The sequence below is a fragment of the Lipophrys pholis genome, assembly GCF_963383615.2.
Source record: "Lipophrys pholis genome assembly, chromosome: 13".
NCBI classification, from domain to species: domain Eukaryota; kingdom Metazoa; phylum Chordata; class Actinopteri; order Blenniiformes; family Blenniidae; genus Lipophrys; species Lipophrys pholis.
In genome coordinates, this window is record NC_137632.1 from 1,087,632 (window position 1) to 1,109,381 (window position 21,750).

The 21,750-nt window shown below is 43.3% G+C and overlaps 1 protein-coding gene across 1 annotated transcript in view; it reads left to right on the top strand.

Annotated features, from left to right (window-relative positions):
• The first annotated feature begins 621 nt into the window (after nt 1-621).
• The window catches only part of cacnb4a (calcium channel, voltage-dependent, beta 4a subunit), a 66,102-nt gene continuing 44,973 nt past the window's right edge, over nt 622-21,750 (top strand). The window contains exons 1-2 of the mRNA XM_080477964.1: nt 622-910; nt 9,676-9,759. Coding sequence (XP_080334090.1) covers nt 848-910; nt 9,676-9,759 — 147 coding nt within the window. The 5' untranslated portion in view covers nt 622-847. The remainder of the gene's footprint in view (nt 911-9,675; nt 9,760-21,750) is intronic.

Here is a 21,750-nt window from a genome sequence, read left to right on the forward strand (position 1 = left end):
CTCCCTTCTTCCTCTCCCTGTTTCATATGTCCTTTTGGGGTTTATCCCGATAAAGCTGCTAAAATGGTTAAAGAAGATAAAATGGCTCAAGTGGCTAAAATGAATGAATTGCCTAAAGTGACTAAAACGACTAAAGAAAATAAAATGGTTTAAGCAGCTAAAATGGCAAAAGCGGCTAAAAAAGCTAAAGTGGCTAAAATGAACAAAATGACTAAAGTGGCTGAAGCAAGAACGGAAGGGAAAAAACCCACGAATAAAACATAAAAAATTACTAAAATGGGCTATGAAATCAATAAACAATATGTGAATTACAGCCATGAAACTTGATGAATGCAATGTCAATTTTTAAAGCTTTATTTTTCTTCATTTCAAACAATTAGCATGTTTTGCACCTCAAGATACACGTTATTTGTTGGGAATTCCCCAAAATGGCTCTTTTGGTCCTAAAAGTGAAGAATTAGAAGGCGAGATATTGAACCAGAGGGGTTAATACTTTTATAATCAACTGAAAATGGTGCAGTGCTTTTTGTTTTTTTTTTGTTTTTGTTTTTTTTCAATGAAAATGAGTGTTGAAATTTCCGAGCTTCGTGCGTGTCAATGAACGCAGCGCGGTCAGCAGGTGCGGTGGAGCAGCGGAGGAAGAGGAGGAGGAGGAAGAGGCAGAGCTCACATCCTGCTCAAGCATCCTTCCTACAGACCTCCTTCTCCTCTTTTCCCCTCGTTAACTGGCTGAAAGCTGGAGCCTGCGATCGCCTGCCCGGCCCCGGAGCCGCCGCCGCCGCCGCCGCCGCCGCAGTGGAGCGGCACCGAGCGGCACCCTCCGCCCTGGACCGACGAGCTGGCGGAGATGTCCCGGCACATCTACACCCGACACGGGATAGGAGACGGGCTGCAGAAGCCCGTGTTCCAGGTAGGAGGGAAACACGACATGAGCCCCTCTCAGCAACAACACTCATATTTAAATTGACGTTTAAAATAAATGCACATTGTGGCGGGAATTAAAATAAAACTGATGATAAAAAAAAGATCCGCAGCTTAAACTCTTCTGTGTGACCAGGAACACGCTTTTTTTCTTTCTTTTCTAACCAGACTGATGTGTTATTAGCAGTGGCGTTACTAGATGTAAATACGTGCTGGGGTAAGATTTTATTTCAGGTCTCGTGACTCCACTGAATTCCAAAGTAAAGTGTGTGCACAACCTTTGGGCCACAACATTTTAACAACAGTATCGGCGCTGATACAGGGAAAATGTTGAGCCTTGGAGATAGTAGATTGAAAAAAAAATAATAATAATAATATTAAAAAAATGTCATATTAGTAAGGAACCACGTCACAGTTTCAAAGAGAAAAGTTCTACCGCTTGACCACAATAAAGCTGCAGAGGAAGAGATTCTTAGAAGATTTCATCACCGCATCACTCAATTTACCACGAGTTACCTTCACTTTCTCCGCTAAAATAAGAGTTTCACACTCGTACTCGTAAATAATCGACCTAATTAATTTAGATTCTTAACTGTTTGTTAGCTTTAGCTGAACAAGCTGGTATTTGTTCGACTGGCTCCAGTTCTGTGAAACTCTGCCCCAATCAGCTCCAGCCAATCAGCTCTGAGCATCTAAATGACGTTTGTTAGTGGGCGGGGCTTCAGGCTTCAAACCCTCAGCAGGCATCAAAATAACTTGAGATGAATGAATGGAGCCACAGCCTGAGCATGTGCACTTACAATTAACTGCATGTAATACACACTGCATGGTGAGAGAGGGGCGAGCTACACTAATGTAATACACACTGCATGGTGAGAGAGGGGCGAGCTACACTAATGTAATACACACTGCCCGGTGAGAGAGGGGCGAGCTACACTAATGCAATACACACTGCATAGTGAGAGAGGGGCGAGCTACACTAATGCAATACACACTGCGTGGTGAGAGAGGGGCGAGCTACACTAATGTAATACACACTGCGTGGTGAGAGAGGGGCGAGCTACACTAATGTAATACACACTGCCCGGTGAGAGAGGGGCGAGCTACACTAATGCAATACACACTGCATAGTGAGAGAGGGGCGAGCTACACTAATGCAATACACACTGCATGGTGAAAGAGGGGCGAGCTGCACTAATGTAATACACACTGCCCGGTGAGAGAGGGGCGAGCTACACTAATGTAATACACACTGCATGGTGAGAGAGGGGCGAGCTACACTAATGTAATACACACTGCATGGTGAGAGAGGGGCGAGCTACACTAATGCAATACACACTGCATGGTGAGAGAGGGGCGAGCTACACTAATGTAATACACACTGCCCGGTGAGAGAGGGGCGAGCTACACTAATGCAATACACACTGCATGGTGAGAGGGGGGCGAGCTACACTAATGTAATACACACTGCATGGTGAGAGAGGGGCGAGCTACACTAATGTAATACACACTGCCCGGTGAGAGAGGGGCGAGCTACACTAATGCAATACACACTGCATAGTGAGAGAGGGGCGAGCTACACTAATGCACCATCAGTGTGGATCAGGAGGAAACAACCTGAAGCAGCAAGAGGAGACCAGGAACCAGAGAGGACAGTCCTCACACAGTAACTATGTACTCTATAAGAGGACGTTTTATTCACAGACAAGAAAATATTGTAGATAATCTTAAAGAATTAATAGCATACTTTGCATGCAGTCCTTTCTGATGACACCAGGTGGCGCTCAGCCCCACCTGCCCCTAATGACCAGTCGACCCTAATCATTAATAATAAACACAGTCTGCTGTGAGAATTTGATTTGATCAAATAGAATAGAATAGAAATACTTCATTATAAAAGGAATATCTAATGTGATCTAAGACCCGCTATCCATCCAGTGGAAGCAGTTCGGGAGTCAGTGTCTTGCTCAAGGACCCTTCGACATGTGAAGATGGGGAATCAAACCTTCATCTTTCCAAATGAAAGATAAGCACTATTCCAACTGAGCCACAGCTGCCCAACCAGTGGATGTGGCTGTCATGCCAGGAGTGGACGGACACTGGGAGAGGTTTGGGGTTTGGGTCTTGCTCAAGGACACTTTGACATGCAGATTGGGCGAAATGGAGAATCTAACCTGCAACCAAATACAAATAGTCTACCAATGAGCCACAGCCGCCCCAAAAAGGCAGTTAAATTATTAAGCATCTTATGATGGGACCTCGTCTCATGATTAACGATGTGGATCAAATGACTTCCCAGCAAATGAAACAGCCTTTTTTTAATGATCTATTTTCCTTGCAGATTTGTGTGATTTGTAGTAAAATAGAACGGCACTTTTCTCATCATGTACAATGAAATGTTTGAAGAAAATGCAACAAACAAAAATAGTGCAATAAAAGAAAGACTCATGTGATGTGGCAGTGGGTTGACAGTTTAACCGTTTGTGTTCACGTTGTTACTGCAGAAGATGAATGATGATTTGGTCTTTTCACTGTGGAATGTAATGTAACTGTTCCTCAGCTCCTCTGATACGACATCGCCTCACTATGGAGGGATTAAATCAGATCTGATGTCTCCGGTTTCTGTTTGTCTAGGAAAGGCTTTGTAACACATGTGCACATGCAGCAAATCCCACTTTGCTCATGAGGACCAGGGGCCTCATGTATAAAGTTGTTTACGTACAAAACGGGCCCTGAAAGAGGCGTACGCCACTTCCTACGCAAAGTTTGTGATCTATGAAAATAAACTTCACGGAGGAATTTGCGTACCGGTACGCAAACTTTGAACCTTGTGCACACGCACATTTAGGAGACAGGGATCCCGACAGCGTTGATTGTGAGGTGGAGAATTGAAGCCAGATTCATCTCATATATTTAATGTCTTCATATATCAGACTTACAGATCCAAGTGATCATAGTGAGCCAAGCTGCAGAGTTCTGGATGTTTCTTTAGTGAAACATTACTGCTGAATCAGCAGCTCTATGTTCATATGTCAAACTTCCATCTTCAACGATCCAGAGTGGACAGAACTGATTGATTATCAACTGTGACAAAGTGAGTAACAATCAGTCTCATTTCAGAGGAAACATAGAAATAGAGCGGTGACAGTCGTGTGTGAAGCTGCACTGTGGACGCTCTGGACGCACTGCTGCTGCAGACAGAACAACCTCCTCCACCCTCTGCCTCCACCTCTGGAGTGACTGAGGATAAAACAAAGTCCACTGAGTCTTTTTACCGTCTCTGTTCAAATATTTAATTCATACTTTTAATAAACAGATCAAAGTGAACTTTATCGGTCCGCTGTGTCTCCACCCAGACTCCTTCCCTCTCCGTCACTCTGACACTCGCTGACCGTCACAACCATGGAGGCTGTTTTGATGTCCAGCGGTGGGCTCTGGTCACTCTCCCCCATGATGTCACTCTCCCCCATGATGTCACTCTCCCCATGATTTTAATCTCCTCCATGATGTCACTCTCCCCATGATGTCACTCTCCTCCATGATGCCACTCTTCCCATGATTTTACTCTCCTCCATGATGTCACTCTTCCCCATGATCTCACTCTTCCCCATGATCTCACTCTTCCCCATGATGTCACTCTCCCCCATGATGTCACTCTCCTCCATGATGTCACTCTCACCCATGATGTCACTCTCCTCCATGATGTCACTCTCCTCCATGATGTCACTCTCCTCTGACCTCCACCTTCAGATTATTCTCCTCCACCTCTACAGTCAATGATCTCTGAGACTCTCACTCTACTTACAGCAGTGATGACGAGCTGCCGATCACTTTTTTTATTTTTTATTAGTGATTCCACTACCGTAACACCAAATAATATCATTTTCCTGACCTCCACCTCCTCAGGACTATTTCTCTCTCCGGAAAATTCCTTTTCTTGGTCTTTTCTGTCAGGATTTAACGTCAAATGCCGGCGATCAACAGGCTGAATGAGCAGCAAAAATGTTGACGAGGCCCTTTGCATTGAGCATTAATGGTAGAAAGTGGGCGTGTTGAGGAGGGAGATGAACTGTCAACCTTCCAGTCAGACTGTGCTCTATAGAAGGGAAGTGCGTGTAGATGTGCATACGCACGGTTTTATAGATCCAAATTTGTTTGGCCGCACGCTATTTCCTGCTTTCTGGGCGCACGAACATTTCTAGTAGGAATCCTACACAAGCTTTTATAAGTGAGGCCCCAGGTCACTATAAGACACTCCAGAGAAAACAAATGTGAGCCCATCCTGAATATCGTTGTGGGAGACATGACACTAATAACTCAGGTGTTGGTGAGATAACATGACTTGTAAACATTGAATAAAAGCAGAGGTCTTAAAAATGTTTTGATATAGGATCGACATACAGCTATAGCCTCGTATATGGCCAATAAAATGATATCATATTAACATCTTTATAGCACAAAATGCAAACTGTCTCATTGCTATCGGGGAGGTGTGTCAGACATGTGGCCCATCGAGCCAAAAATGGCCCATAAGATTTTTCAATCACGTCCTCGCAACGTGTAAAAACTCAATGCAATTCTTCAATCAGAGCAACTGCTGTTTCTCATTTGACCACTGGAGGACCACGGAATAGCATCAGCAGCAAAAACTACATGCAAACTGCTGCAGAGAAGCTTTTGCACTAATTATTGTGAAGAGAAGCACAGTGATGATATTATATTCACATTGGAAAGTTCAGGTTGTTCATTATATTAAATAATGTAATCATTTCGGAATATTTCCACCATCGACTTGTATTTTTTGGTATTAGGTCATCATTTAGTGGGCTGCTCTATAATCTGGATTTTAATAGGAGAAAGATGCTCTAACATCAGATTATAGAGCATCTCCCCCTCTAACATCAGATTATAGAGCATCTTCCTCCACTCACATCAAGATTACAGAGCATCTACCCCCACTAACGCCCATATTATAGAGTATTGTCCTCCTCTTACATCAGATTATAGAGCATCCCCCCTCTAACACCAGATCATAGAACATCTTCCTCCACTAACACCTAGATTATAGAGCATCCACCTCCTCCAACACTTAGATTATAGAGCACCGTCCTCCTCTAGCATCAGATTACAGAGCATCTTCCCCCACTAACATCCAGATCATAGAGCATCTACCCCCACTAACGCCCATATTATAGAGTATTGTCCTCCTCTTACATCAGATCATAGAGCATCTTCCTCCACTAACATCCACATTATAGAGCATCTTCCTCCTAGTGGAAAACAGTACGACTACACTCAAAGTGTCCCTATTAAACCTGAACAATCTGTATTTTCTACATTAGGACATTTTCATGAAGCTTTTTGAGCCAAAATAAATCACAATGTCCACAGATCCTGGACATCTGCCAATAGAGTGGTCAAACAGAAAGTAGGAGATGTGGATTTTTATCATGTCAAGGACAAAAGGGGAAATAATCTGTTTGTGCAACGAGGTGTGAAAAGATGAAGCCATAAAAGCTGGAGCAGCATGCACACCTACATTCCAAAGCCACATCTCAGTGGAGATCAAGTCTAATTTAATATTTGTGCATGAAAAATACAAACTACTCTGTAAAATCTGCCCTGACATTATTGAAGTGAGGAGGTTTCGGTTTAGATTAAAGTGCAGCTCATTCCAACACCTTGGGCTGGTTATTTAATGTAATAGTTTATTCCACTGTCTCAGGTTTAAACCGAACTCTATTACGATTTAATCTCAGTTAATCTGTTTGTGAAATGAGATGTTGAGCCTAAATCAGGTGAGGTGAGAGTGTTTTGGGGGCCGGCGCTACCCCCTGGAACTCACTCCTTCCACCCATCAGGAACCCCCCCCCCCATTACTGAACTTTAAAATACTCCTGAAAACCCACCTGTTCAGGTGTTCCTGTTCCTAATCTCTTCTTTAATCTTCATTGTTTTGTTTGGTTTTTGCTATGTAAAGCGTCTTGAATGTAAAACAAAGTGCTATATAAGTTTGATGCATTATTATGACATTTCAATACTCGTGTGTCGTTAAAGAGGCTTTCAATATGTCAGTCTTAATATAACACAGCAAATATATTTCATATATGAAATATATTTGACCCCACCACAACGGCACGGCCCTTAAACTCCAGACTGAGATTGGTTCATCATCAGACCAACGCTCATCATAGACTTTTCTAAGTATTTGTACTTCTCTGGCCTGTCTGCCTCTCTCTCTCTCTCTCTCTCTCTTCTTTGCCTCTCTCTGTCTCTCTTCTATTCCTCTCTCTCTCCCTCTTCTTTTCCTCTCTCTCTCTCTCTTCTATTCTTCTCTCTCTCTCTCTTCTATTCCTCTCTCTCTCTCCCTCTTCTATTCCTCTCTCTGTCTCTCTTCTATTCCTCTCTCTCTCCCTCTTCTTTTCCTCTCTCTCTCTCTCTCTCTTCTATTCCTCTCTCTCTCTCTCTCTTCTATTCCTCTCTCTCTCTCTCTTCTATTCCTCTCTCTCTCTCTTCTATTCCTCTCTCTCTCCCTCTTCTATTCCTCTCTCTGTCTCTCTTCTATTCCTCTCTCTCTCTCTTCTATTCCTCTCTCTCCCTCTCTTCTATTCCTCTCTCTCTCTCTTCTATTCCTCTCTCTCTCTCTTCTATTCCTCGCTCTCTCTCTCTTCTATTCCTCTCTCTCTCTCTCTTCTATTCCTCTCTCTCCCTCTTCTATTCCTCTCTCTCTCTCTCTTCTATTCCTCTCTCTCCCTCTTCTTTTCCTCTCTCTCTCTCTCTCTTCTATTCCTCTCTCTCTCTCTCTCTCTCTCTTCTATTCCTCTCTCTCTCTCTTCTATTCCTCTCTCTCTCCCTCTTCTATTCCTCTCTCTCTCTCTCTTCTATTCCTCTCTCTCTCTCTTCTATTCCTCTCTCTCTCCCTCTTCTATTCCTCTCTCTCCCTCTCTTCTATTCCTCTCTCTCTCTCTCTTCTATTCCTCTCTCTCTCTCTTCTATTCCTCTCTCTCTCCCTCTTCTATTCCTCTCTCTCTCTCTCTCTTCTATTCCTCTCTCTCCCTCTTCTATTCCTCTCTCTCTCTCTCTTCTATTCCTCTCTCTCTCCCTCTTCTATTCCTCTCTCTCTCTCTCTTCTATTCCTCTCTCTCCCTCTTCTATTCCTCTCTCTCTCTCTCTTCTATTCCTCTCTCTCTCTCTCTTCTATTCCTCTCTCTCTCCCTCTTCTATTCCTCTCTCTCTCTCTCTCTTCTATTCCTCTCTCTCTCTCTCTTCTATTCCTCTCTCTCCCTCTTCTATTCCTCTCTCTCTCTTCTATTCCTCTCTCTCTCCCTCTTCTATTCCTCTCTCTCCCTGTCCTATCCCATGTACTTCTCCCCCCAACCGGTCAAGGCGGATGCCCCCCCCCCCCCCCTTCCAGAGTCTAGGCTCCGCCCCCTTTCTTCCTGAAGAGGGACTTCTTATGAACTGTTCTTCCTGAGAGGGAGTTTTTCCTGGTTTCCACTGTTGCTTGTTCCATCTGCTGTTCTGGAAGGTTTAGTTGGGTTCTGTTGTTCTCTATCATTGTAAGAGGTTCTGGAAGGTTTAGTTGGGTTCTGTTGTTCTCTATCATTGTAAGAGGTTCTGGAAGGTTTAGTTGGGTTCTGTTGTTCTCTATCATTGTAAGAGGTTCTGGAAGGTTTAGTTGGGTTCTGTTGTTCTCTATCATTGTAAGAGGTTCTGGAAGGTTTAGTTGGGTTCTGTTGTTCTCTATCATTCTCTATAATCTGGGTGTTATCATCAGCTCTCTATCGGAGCGCTTTGAGATGTTTGTTGATGTGATTTAGAGCCTTATAAATAAAACTGAATTGAATATAAATAAATAATAAAAATGTGCTGGAAAGTCTAAAACTAAGACAACTTATAGTTCAAAAAAATCTCTAATATGCAAAATCTTCAGTGAATGTCTTCAATGTCCATAAAATTCTTTCAGTTTTTTTAATCTGAATAAATATGTATTCTGTGTTTGTTTTGGACTTATGACTTCTGGAAAAGCTGATATTCAGTATTTATAGTTGCCATGGTGAAGGCTGTAGCATCAGCTACTGAGAGCTCCAACAACATTCCCAGTTTCCACATGGAAATTTCCCATTTTCAGAGCAATCAGAAGGAATTCTCCCGTCTGGACTTTGGTTGGTTGCTCCATCCTACGTTAGCGTGGGGCCTTTTGGAGCCTCATGCTGCCCTGCTGAGGTTCCCATTTAAATATATTCCCCGGGGGAAAAAACCCTCATTTGAGATCTCGTGGATATTTATGGGAGTTTGACTCCATCGGCTTCACCCCAGGTACTTTTTCCTCTGTCAGCAGGGACGCAGCACAAACTGTTGGAGGAGCCCAGACATGAGGCCATTTATCATATTTCCCCCCTTCCTGTGTCTCAGGTGAGCTTCTGGCTCCAATAAATTGGCTGAACATATGAAAATAGGTCACAGAAAGAAGGAATCGACAGCTGAGGGGTCCTTACAGTAAAATGTTTTGGTTCAGCAGTGATAGAAACCTGTAAAAGATGGAGTTTATGTCATCAGGTCAACACAGAGGACCAGAGACAGCTGCATGGAGCCCCCAGGAGCCCCCGGGAGCCCCCGGGAGCCCCCGGGGGCTCCATGCTGCTTTCAATGGGTTGCCGATGGGAAGGGGCCCCTGAGTTTGTGCGACACGCAGCAGAATTGCATTAAATGTAAAAGCGGGATTGTTCTAAGTTTGTTTGTTTTGGTGTGCAGGCTAACAGAGGGACGTTCTCCAGACGGAGCCGCCTGAAGAGGTCGGACGGCAGCACCACCTCCACCAGCTTCATCCTCAGACAGGTCGCACCACTGCTCACAACACACACTCACATTCCTACTGCTTTCACAATGACATGTTGAGATTAGATTAAAGGGTAGAGTGGGTGGATTATTTGGTTCCCTTGTACTCCATAGTACTGTCCATAGTACTGTCCTGTGTGGACTAAACTAAAGGATGATGAATGGATGCGTGTGTGGCACCTCAGTTCTTTACATGTTTTAGTCCTTATACACATTTTGTGTCAAACTTGACCTATTTTCACATTTGAAAGCAAAAGACAAACATTTGATTTCCGACATGTGGGACCGACAACAAACTAAACAAAAAATATGTACATACAAAACAGTATATATTTATCAAATTCTTTAAATGTAATAGTACACACACACACAAAAAAAGTCAGTATTTAGTGTGCGTGTGTGTGTGTGTGTGTGTCTGAAGCAGTGCGGCTCGTTAAATGCTCTCATCAGTTCACCTTCATCGATCTGGAGCAGAGAGGAGCTACAGTATTTTGTCTTATTTGTACTTTTACACATTAATACTGTTGTTTTAGAAATGTCCAGAGACCGACCAGTATTGTGAGTTTGCATGTGTAACTGACTGTATTGAAGTACTTTACAACAACAAACATGTACAGTTAAGAAGATCAATAAGAAAGTGATTCAAACATAAATGTATTCAAATGAAATGAAACAGAAGATCTCAAAGCAATTAAAGAAGGAATAACATTAAGATTAAGCACTGAAGGCTTCCTGAAGCAGACAGAAAGGCTTCAGCCTGCTTCTAAAGGACTCCGTCTGAGCCATCCTGCAATTCTCAAGTTTTTTTTTCAAAATATTTGGTGCATAAAAATTAAAATCAGCTTCTCCATGTTCTTCTGACTCCGATAGAATAAAGCAGGTTTGATCCAGACAACCTGACATGATAGAACATCTGAAGTCTGGATTTCAGTCTCTAGACCAGTTGGAAACGTATTTCCAAGAGGAAATATTTCTTCGTCAAGTCAGCGAGTTTTTTTAGGGAAACGTGCAGCTGAGACTAATGCATATTAATCCCAGCTCTGACACTGGATGTTCAACACATTTAGGGATTCATTTTTTTAAGAGTGCAGCTCTGCTGGTTTCTGACCCGAATCCACGGCTTCACACTCTTAATACCGACTGAATCAGCGTGGACAGAAAGCACTGTGACATCCAGGATGTGTGGAGGAGATGAGATCCTTGGTTTTTTTAACCTCAGCTGTCGTTCAATGGCCTTGATGTGTATTATCCTGGGACTTTAGCCGGCTCAGCTGCTCATGAGGCGTCTGGAGATATGAATAATTCACCAGGGGGACATGAGGCAGCAGGACCGTTTACATGCAGCTGCTTCCTTTGAAATATTCCACTGGCTTCCTGCACGAGTCCCCTTCACGTTCACATCACGGGAGGGACTGAGCGTGGACTTTGACATCCCGCTACGAGTTGCCGTGGATACCGAGGCTGCACAGCGACACGCGGACGGCCTGTCATTGGCTGTCTTTTTAATTTCTCCACACCTGATTTCAGCCTGCGACATCACACGTCTCTCCGTGGAGGCTCAGTACCACTGGATCAGACCTGTTACCCTCCAACACGCTAAGAAAAGCGCCGGACAACTTGTCAAAGTTAATAGCCGGATGTGATATATGATGGTGTCACTGCTCAGTACTGCAGCCCTTCTTTTTCCCTTCGATGGAGGTCACTTTGCAGATAAGACACTGTTCTTTGTGTAGAGAGTGCAGAGATCACAAAGTCGCTCTCTGAAATGTATAAAAAGTCGAGCTATATAGTAAAGACCAGCTTCAGAACCACTTCATTGCAAATAGATTGGTAACCATTATACTGTAGATCAATACATGTTAGTCTCCAACCCCACACCTCAGTCCACTGAGCAAAAAGGAAAAATCTTGAGGGTAAAATAGAGTTTAAATCAAATGAAACAGACGCATTTCATTTACTGCCAACAAGTCTGGCTGTCCTGTATGTATGGCAGGGGTCTCCAACCCCAGTCCTGGAGGACCCTGTCCTGCATGTTCTAGTTCCTCCCTGCTTCAGCAGACCTGAATCTAATGATGATGTCATCACCAAGGTTGTGAAAAAGCCCAATAAGGAGCCGCTCATTGGAATCAGGGGTGTTGGAAGTGGGAGGAGCTAAACCTGCAGGACAGAGACCCTGGAGGACCGAGGTTGGAGACCCCTGATGTATGGTATATGGAGGAATCTTAGAAAAGAACAAGAGGAGCAATGTGGAAAGACCTCAAAACTGAAAAAAGGGCCTCACGTTTTGTCTGCCTCAAGATCCGTCAGAATGATTACACGCTCGTGTAAGCTCTAAAGAAAAGAAAACACAGTAAGAGTAAATTCTAGAAACTTAAACAGATTTATCAAACTGACTAAAGCTTTTATTTCAAAGGCTTTAGTTTTTTGTTTAGTTTTGCTGTGATGTTTGGGAAATGGGTGACTGCAGCCCATGAGCACCTTGCCCCATGCTTGAGGTAAAATGCATCCGTTTTCAGTATCGACCGACCAATTTACCTGACTTTGAAGACACAATATGCAATTGTTTAGTTTAATATGAATGAATCAAAGCCTATTCACCATCACCTGAAACAATGACATTGTCGATATAGCGGCTGAATTGAGATTTCTCTGGCCTCACCCTTCATTTTACAACTTTTCCCAGTCAGTTTGATCTTGCAGTACAAGTTTGCACCACCAGATGGTGCATCGGATCATTCAAAGAAGCATCACAATGAATTAAGTCAGTGAAGTCCATGTTATTATGCAGAGGTGTAGTTTTTGTCATTACTACTTACACAACAGTTACCTCTTGGACTCAATCTGGACCTCTGCACTGAAGGGACTCAACATCGCCACCCGATGTACAACAGAGGAATGACTGAAGCGTCACATCGTGCCTCTTTAAGCTGAGAAGATTGAAAGTGTTTTACAGAAATGCAGATATATCTGTTCTCGTGTGTTAATATCTCCTTTTAATTATTGATTGCCTGCTGTGTGAAATAAAAAGCAATCATGCGGCTCACTTTCATGAGGAAAAACACAGACAAAACAATTACAATGTGAAAAAGAGACATTTTTTAAAAGGTATGAATGAAAGACAACAATGAAATAAAATCTCTTCTCCACTTTTGGTCCGTATAATTGCACACTGGCAGATTTGTGTAATACCCCCACTGCGTTCAGTATCATCACCAGTGTGATCGCATCAGGTGAGAGAAAGAAGAGCGGCGGGCTCTCTTTGATTCACACACGTATCCATGGTAACGGCCATCCTCCAACAACAGGGGCCAAACCCAGAGGGTTGATGAGCAGGAAAGTACACCTCCTCCTTTACACAGCAACAGAAAACAACTCAGAGTTATCTGTTATTCACCTGTCCCTGATTACTTCAACATGAATGTCAGACTTAATTAAAACCTTCTAAATCTTCTCAGTTCATCATCCTGATCCTTCTTCTGTGCTCCCGTGTGAAGAGTTATTCATGTTTGTTTTCAGCTGTTCAGACTTTCATCTCTGACTTTAAATATTGATCAGCAAACCTGCAAAAATTGAAGGTAGAAATTGGACGTTTACAAGCAAAACAGGGCTGCGCGTGTAGGTGTGATCAGATATGACTGGGTGTGCTGGCTCAGCTCAGGCAAACAGCAACTGTTGGATGGGAAATTGCACCCACTGAAGATGAACTACAACAACATATATACAGTTCTTTTTTTTAATATCCCGGCAAGAATGATAAGTGTTAAACTGCAGCAGGATAAACGTGTCCATTTGTAAGCTCCACCGCTCAAAGGAAAACTAATTAATAGAAATATGTTATTAGGGCCTTTAAATTGAGTTTTCAAGGGTCAATGGAGCTTCTAACTGTTATGGAATTATGTAGTAAACAAAACAAGTGTGAAATAAAACCTGTTTTATATTTTAGATTCAAAGTAGCCACCCTGTGCTTTGTTGACAGTGCTGCAAACCCTCTCGTCTTCTGGCAACAAGCTTCATAAAGTCATCACTTCAAACGCTTTATTACATAATTCCATCAGTTCATTCGTAGTTTTGATGCCTTCAGAGAGAATCTACAATGTGAATAGTCAAGACAATAGAAGCAAAAAAAACTAGGCGTGTCTAGAATAAAATTCCAATCTGACATAGATATATGTGTATATATATATATATATATACATAGAAATAGTCCTGTCGCGATAATCAATAAATCAATTAACTGCACGATGATTAAAAATGAGCTGGATCAGTTTTCCAGGCTGGAGAATGTTTCCTTTACCAAAGACGTCACTGTGAGCAGCGCTCACTCTAGTGTTAGTGAGCGGCGCTCACTCTGGTGTTAGTGAGTTGCTCTCACTCTGGTGTTAGTGAGCAGCTCTCACTCTGGTGTTAGTGAGCAGCTCTCACTCTGGTGTTAGTGAGTTGCTCTCACTCTGGTGTTAGTGAGCAGCTCTCACTCTGGTGTTAGTGAGTTGCTCTCACTCTGGTGTTAGTGAGCGGCGGCTCTCACTCTGGTGTGAGTGAGCGGCTCTCACTCTGGTGTTAGTGAGCGGCTCTCACTCTGGTGTTAGTGAGTTGCTCTCACTCTGGTGTTAGTGAGCGGCTCTCATTCTGGTGTTAGTGAGTGGCTCTCACTCTGGTGTTAGTGAGCGGCTCTCATTCTGGTGTTAGTGAGCAGCTCTCACTCTGGTGTGAGTGAGCGGCTCTCACTCTGGTGTTAGTGAGTTGCTCTCACTCTGGTGTTAGTGAGCGGCTCTCATTCTGGTGTTAGTGAGTGGCTCTCACTCTGGTGTTAGTGAGCGGCGGCTCTCACTCTGGTGTGAGTGAGCGGCTCTCACTCTGGTGTTAGTGAGCGGCTCTCACTCTGGTGTTAGTGAGTTGCTCTCACTCTGGTGTTAGTGAGCGGCTCTCATTCTGGTGTTAGTGAGCGGCTCTCACTCTGGTGTTAGTGAGCGGCTCTCATTCTGGTGTTAGTGAGCAGCTCTCACTCTGGTGTGAGTGAGTGGCTCTCACTCTGGTGTTAGTGAGCGGCTCTCACTCTGGTGTTAGTGAGTGGCTCTCACTCTGGTGTTAGTGAGCGGCGGCTCTCACTCTGGTGTGAGTGAGCGGCTCTCACTCTGGTGTTAGTGAGCGGCTCTCACTCTGGTGTTAGTGAGTTGCTCTCACTCTGGTGTTAGTGAGCGGCTCTCAGTCTGGTGTTAGTGAGCGGCTCTCACTCTGGTGTTAGTGAGCGGCTCTCATTCTGGTGTTAGTGAGCAGCTCTCACTCTGGTGTTAGTGAGCGGCGGCTCTCACTCTGGTGTGAGTGAGCGGCTCTCACTCTGGTGTTAGTGAGCGGCTCTCACTCTGGTGTTAGTGAGTTGCTCTCACTCTGGTGTTAGTGAGCGGCTCTCAGTCTGGTGTTAGTGAGCGGCTCTCACTCTGGTGTTAGTGAGCGGCTCTCATTCTGGTGTTAGTGAGCGGCTCTCACAGTTCACCATTGTTTCAGAGAGTTGCCAGATTGCTGATCCTTCCAGTGAAAACCCAGTAAGACTCACTGTAAACGGGCCTTAACATGTCGGAGGAAAACAGCCGATCTGGCAACAGCAGCCCCCAGAGTGGCTCCACCACCTACGTCATCAACATGTGAAGCATCACGACAAAAACAAGTAGAAGACAGCAGCTCTACCTCAGACTCTGTCTCACCATTAATACTTCATCTTAGCCTGGTGTCTCTCCCTGTGTCCTCTGGGAGGCGCTTGACCTGCCTGGTGTCTCTCCCTGTGTCCTCTGGGAGGCGCTAGACCTGCCTGGTGTCTCTCCCTGTGTCCTCTGGGAGGCGCTAGAGTCTTCATGAGAGGTAAAATCATTTCTTACTCCTCATACAAGACCAAGAGGACAAAATAAAGGAGAAAGAACTGGAATATTAAATCAAAACCATGGAGACAGCTCATGCTGCCTGCAAAGACCAGCGCCTATTGATGGAACTAAGGAAATTAAAAATTGAGTTGAATAAAATAATTGAACATAAAACACAATTTCAACTACAGAGACTACGCTGGGAGAACTTAGAACATGGTAATAAATCCAGCAAACTCTGAGCCAATCAGTTAAAACGAAATAAAGAAAACTGTACAGTCCCCTCAGTCCAAACTCAAAATGTAAAATCACTTTTAACCCTCAAGAAATAAACAAAACCTTCAGAGAATTTTACAAAAAACTTTACTATTCACAAATTGACCCGTCACAATCTGAAATAGACTTTCTGAGCACAGGTGACCTCCTGGAATTAAAACACCAACAGATCCAAGGCCTTGAAGCTTCCATCTCAGTAGAAGAACTGCATGAAGCTCTCCAGCGCATGCCTGATGGTAAAGCTCCAGGACCTGATGGTAAAGCTCCAGGACCTGGTGGTAAAGTCCCAGGACCTGACGGTAAAGCTCCAGGACCTGATGGTAAAACTCCAAGATCTGGTGGTAAAGCTCCAGGACCTGATGGTAAAGCTCCAGGACCTGAGGGTAAAGCTCCAGGACCTTAGGGTAAAGCTCCAGGACATGGTGGTAAAGCTCCAGGACCTGATGGTAAAGCTCCAGGACCTAATGGTAAAGCTCCAGGACCTGAGGGTAAAGCTCCAGGACCTTAGGGTAAAGCTCCATGACATGATGGTAACGCTCCAGGACCTGATGGTAAAGCTCCAGGACCTTAGGGTAAAGCTCCAGGACATGGTGGTAAAGCTCCAGGACCTGATGGTAAAGCTCCAGGACCTGATGGATACCCCACTGAATTTTACAAAGAATTATGGTCTTTACTCTCTTTTTTTAGAATAATTGAGGAAATTAAAGAATCTTAAACTCTCCTCCAACATATGAACTGTGCAAATATCAGTCTTCTTTTAAAACCGGATAAAGATCCCACACTACCATCTAGCTGTCGCCCAATATCACTAATCAATGTAGATCTTAAAATAATTAGTAAAACATTAGCAAGCAGACTGGAAAAAATCACACCCCACATCATACACCCAGATCAAACTGGGTTCATTCAAGGACGACTCTCCACGAACAATACACGTAGATTAATTAATCTTATAGACCACTCCACTAACAATACACGTAGATTAATTAATCTTATAGACCACTCCACTAACAATACACGTAGATTAATTAATCTTATAGACCACTCCACTAACAAGACAATTAGATTAATTAATCTTATAGACCACTCCACTAACAATACACGTAGATTAATTAATCTTATAGACCACTCCAATAACAATACATGTAGATAATTAATCTTATAGACCACAATACACAGATTAATTAATTTTATAGACCACTCCACTAACAATTCACGTAGATTAGTTAATCTTATAGACCACTCCACTAACAAAACAATTAGATTAATTTATCTTATAGACCACTCCACTAACAATACACGTAGATTAGTTAATCTTATAGACTACTCCACTAACAAAACAATTAGATTAATTAATCTTATAGACCACTCCAATAACAATACATGTAGATAATTAATCTTATAGACCACAATACACAGATTAATTAATCTTATAGACCACTCCACTAACAATTCACGTAGATTAGTTAATCTTATAGACCACTCCACTAACAAAACAATTAGATTAATTTATCTTATAGACCACTCCACTAACAATACACGTAGATTAGTTAATCTTATAGACTACTCCACTAACAAAACAATTAGATTAATTAATCTTATAGACCACTGCACTAACAATACACATAGTGCAGTGGTCTATAAGATTAATTAATCTAACAATACATGTAGATTAATTAATCTTATTGACCACTTAACTAACAATACATGTAGATTAATTAATCTTATAGACCACTAACAATACACGTAGATTAATTAATCTTATAGACCACTGCACTAACAATACACATAGATTAATTAATCTTATAGACCACTCCACTAACAATACACTTAGATTAATTAATCTTATAGACCACTCCACTAACAATACACGTAGATTAATTAATTTTATAGACCACTCCACTAACAATACACTTAGATTAATTAATCTTATAGACCACTGCACTAACAATACACATAGATTAATTAATCTTATAGACCACTCTACTAACAATACACGTAGATTAATTAATCTTATAGACCACTGCACTAACAATACACATAGATTAATTAATCTTATAGACCACTCTACTAACAATACACGTAGATTAATTAATCTTATAGACCACTCCACTAACAATACACGTAGATTAATTAATCTTATAGACCACTCCACTAACAATACACTTAGATTAATTAATCTTATAGACCACTCCACTAACAATACACTTAGATTAATTAATCTTATAGACCACTCCACTAACAATACACGTAGATTAATTCATTTTATAGACCACTCCACTAACAATACACTTAGATTAATTAATCTTATAGACCACTGCACTAACAATACACATAGATTAATTAATCTTATAGACCACTGCGCTAACAATACACGTAGATTAATTAATCTTATAGACCACTGCCACCACAATAAACAAAAGGTCATTATCACCTCCTTAGATACAGAAAAAGCCTTTGATAGGGTAAATTGGAAATTTCTACTCGCTACACTACGGAAATTTGGATTTAGAGAAAAGTACCTCTCCTGGATAAAGATCCTGTCCACCTCACCCAGTGCCTGTGTTAAAACCAATGACCAAATGTCCTCAAGGTTCAATCTTGAGAGAGGGACCAGACAGGGGTGTCCACTCTCACCATCTCTCTTTGCTATTTCTATGGAACCACTAGCAGCAGCCATCAGACAGAACAATAACATAAAAGGAATACCAACAGTAAATGTAAGACATAAAATATGTCTCTATGCAGATGATGTGACACACAGACCTCTCTTCCAGAAATAAAAGGGTTAATAGACAGGTTCTCCTCAATCTCAGAATATTCTATAAATTGGAACAAATCAGTCATCTTGCCTATTAACTCTATATTCCAGCACACACCTAACACCCCACTAAAACCAGGGAACATCAAATACCTCAGCATTAACATCTCAGCCAAACTCTCAGACTTGGTGAACTTAAACTACCCCCCCTTATTAAAACATTGGAGGAGGACCTCACCCGATGGAGGACACTCCCTATTTCACTTCTGGGGAGAGTAGCAACAATCAAAATGATGGTCCTGCCTAAAATGAACTCCATCTTCTCAATGATCCCAACAAAACCACCACAAACCTGCTTTAACACTCTTGATTCTCACGTCTCAACATTCTGATGGAAAAACAAACCATCAGGTAGAAGTTTAAAAACACTCCAGAACACCAAGGACCAAGGTGGCTTAGAACTCCCAGACTTTATACTCATTATCTGGCCAATAAAGTACTTTATGTAGTAAAATGGATGAATCAGAAAGCCTTAGATGAAGGCTGGCTAGACATTGAGAAAACCTTGTGTGAAGATCTCCAGACCAGAGATCTTCCCTTCTTCAGTCCTTCATCAAAGAACCCAGCTGCTTTAAAAGCCTCAATAGAACCAGGTCTCTGACAGCTTGCTGGGAGGTTCTTCACCCCCTCTGGAACAATCCTGACATCCTGCAAAGAAAGAAACCAAGAAACTTCCCAAGATGGCAAAATAAAGGAAGAAGAACCTTAGAAGAACTTTCCTCCAGTAACTCTTTGATTCCATTGAATGAGCTAATAGAACCATCTGCTATCAGTCAGAACAAGTATCTGGAACCTCTTCAGCTTCAGTCAATAATACCAAGTCAGTGTAATCTAGAAGAGATTGAGCTGAACTGACCTCAGACAGTGACAAAGCTCCTGAAGATCTCAGCTCCTAAACCTCTTTCTAACATCATCTCAATCCTGTAGCTTCAAATATCTCAACATCCCTTCAACCTCCAGATGGGAAGAAGATCTCAACATCAACAGACCCAACGTTTGGTCACTACTCTGTACTAGTACATTAGTACTCTAATAACACCACCATACTGCTCATACAGTACAAGCTCCTTCACACAGTACTTTACAATACAAGGTCCTTCACAGAGTACTTTACAAGCTCCTTCACAGAGTACTTTACAATACAAGGTCCTTCACACAGTACTTTACAATACAAGGTCCTTCACAGAGTTCATTACACAGGACAAAGGATGTTCAAGATGGGTCTCACTCCCACTAACATATGTTCAAACTGCACAGGTGATCTCCTTGATACTATTTACACACTGTCATCTCCTGATACTATTTACACACTGTCATCTCCTTGATACTATCTACACACTGTCATCTCCTTGATACTATCTACACACTGTCATCTCCTGATACTATCTACACACTGTCATCTCCTGATACTATCTACACACTGTGATCTCCTGATATTATCTACACACTGTGATCTCCCTGATACTATCTACACACTGTCATCTCCTGATACTATCTACACACTGTGATCTCCCTGATACTATCTACACACTGTCATCTCCTGATACTATCTACACACTGTCATCTCCCTGATACTATCTACACACTGTCATCTCCTGATACTATCTACACACTGTGATCTCCTGATATTATCTACACACTGTGATCTCCCTGATACTATCTACACACTGTGATCTCCTGATACTATCTACACACTGATCTCCTGATACTATCTACACACTGTGATCTCCTGATATTATCTACACACTGTGATCTCCCTGATATTATCTACACACTGTGATCTCCCTGATACTATCTACACACTGTGATCTCCCTGATACTATCTACACACTGTCATCTCCTGATACTATCTACACACTGTCATCTCCTCATACTATCTACACACTGTGATCTCCTGATATTATCTACACACTGTGATCTCCCTGATACTATCTACACACTGTCATCTCCCTGATACTATCTACACACTGTCATCTCCCTGATACTATCTACACACTGTCATCTCCTGATACTATCTACACACTGTGATCTCCTGATACTATCTACACACTGATCTCCTGATACTATCTACACACTGTCATCTCCCTGATACTATCTACACACTGTCATCTCCCTGATACTATCTACACACTGTGATCTCCCTGATACTATCTACACACTGTCATCTCCCTGATACTATCTACACACTGTCATCTCCCTGATACTATCTACACACTGTGATCTCCCCGATACCTATTTACACACACTATGGCTGTGTACACCAGTCCCCGGCTGGGCCGTCGGCTGGGGGGGGGGTCGGGGGTGGGGTGTCGGGGCCCTGGGGGTGCGGGGCCTCCCCCTTTCCGGTGGGGGTGCCCGCTGCAGGGCCCGGGGTGGGTCCTCCCTCTGCCTACCTCCCCCGTTGGGGCGGGCTGGCCCCTGCTGCCGCGCTCTGGATCTGCCTCGCTCCCGGATCTGGGGGAGCCGGGGGACGGGGGGGAGGCCGGGTTCTGGATGGACAGTTGACTGAGAGTAACCTCCAGGGCCTGATATATGGGAGGTGTGTGTGTGTGTGTGTGTGTGTGTGTGTGTGTGTGTGTGTGTGTGTGTGTGTGTGTGTGTGTGTGTGTGTGTGTGTGTGTGTGTGTGTGTGTGAGGGGGAGGTGCCCTAACCACTGGCTTCCAGCCGGGCTCGCACTGGGCCCTGCGGGTCCTGCGCTCTGCTGTCTGGCCATTGGGTGGGGTGGGGGCTCCCTGCCCGGGTCCCCTTACGGTGCCTTGTCGGGGGGGGGTTGGTTCCCCGGGTCCTAGGCCAGCCGCTCAGGGGTGGGGTGTGGCAGCGTGGGAGGTCCAGCTGCGATGGGGGGACCCCCTCCCTCAGAACCCTCCCTGCCTTACCTCACCTTACATCACTCCACAATAGGGAACAGTGAGGCGGTGCCTAGGGTGGGGGGTCCGGGCTACTTAACTGCGGTCTGGGTCCTCCCCCGAATTTGCACCACCCACAATTTTAACCGCACATAGTCACGCAGGGTCTTGAGGGGGTAAGCCGCTTTCAGGGTT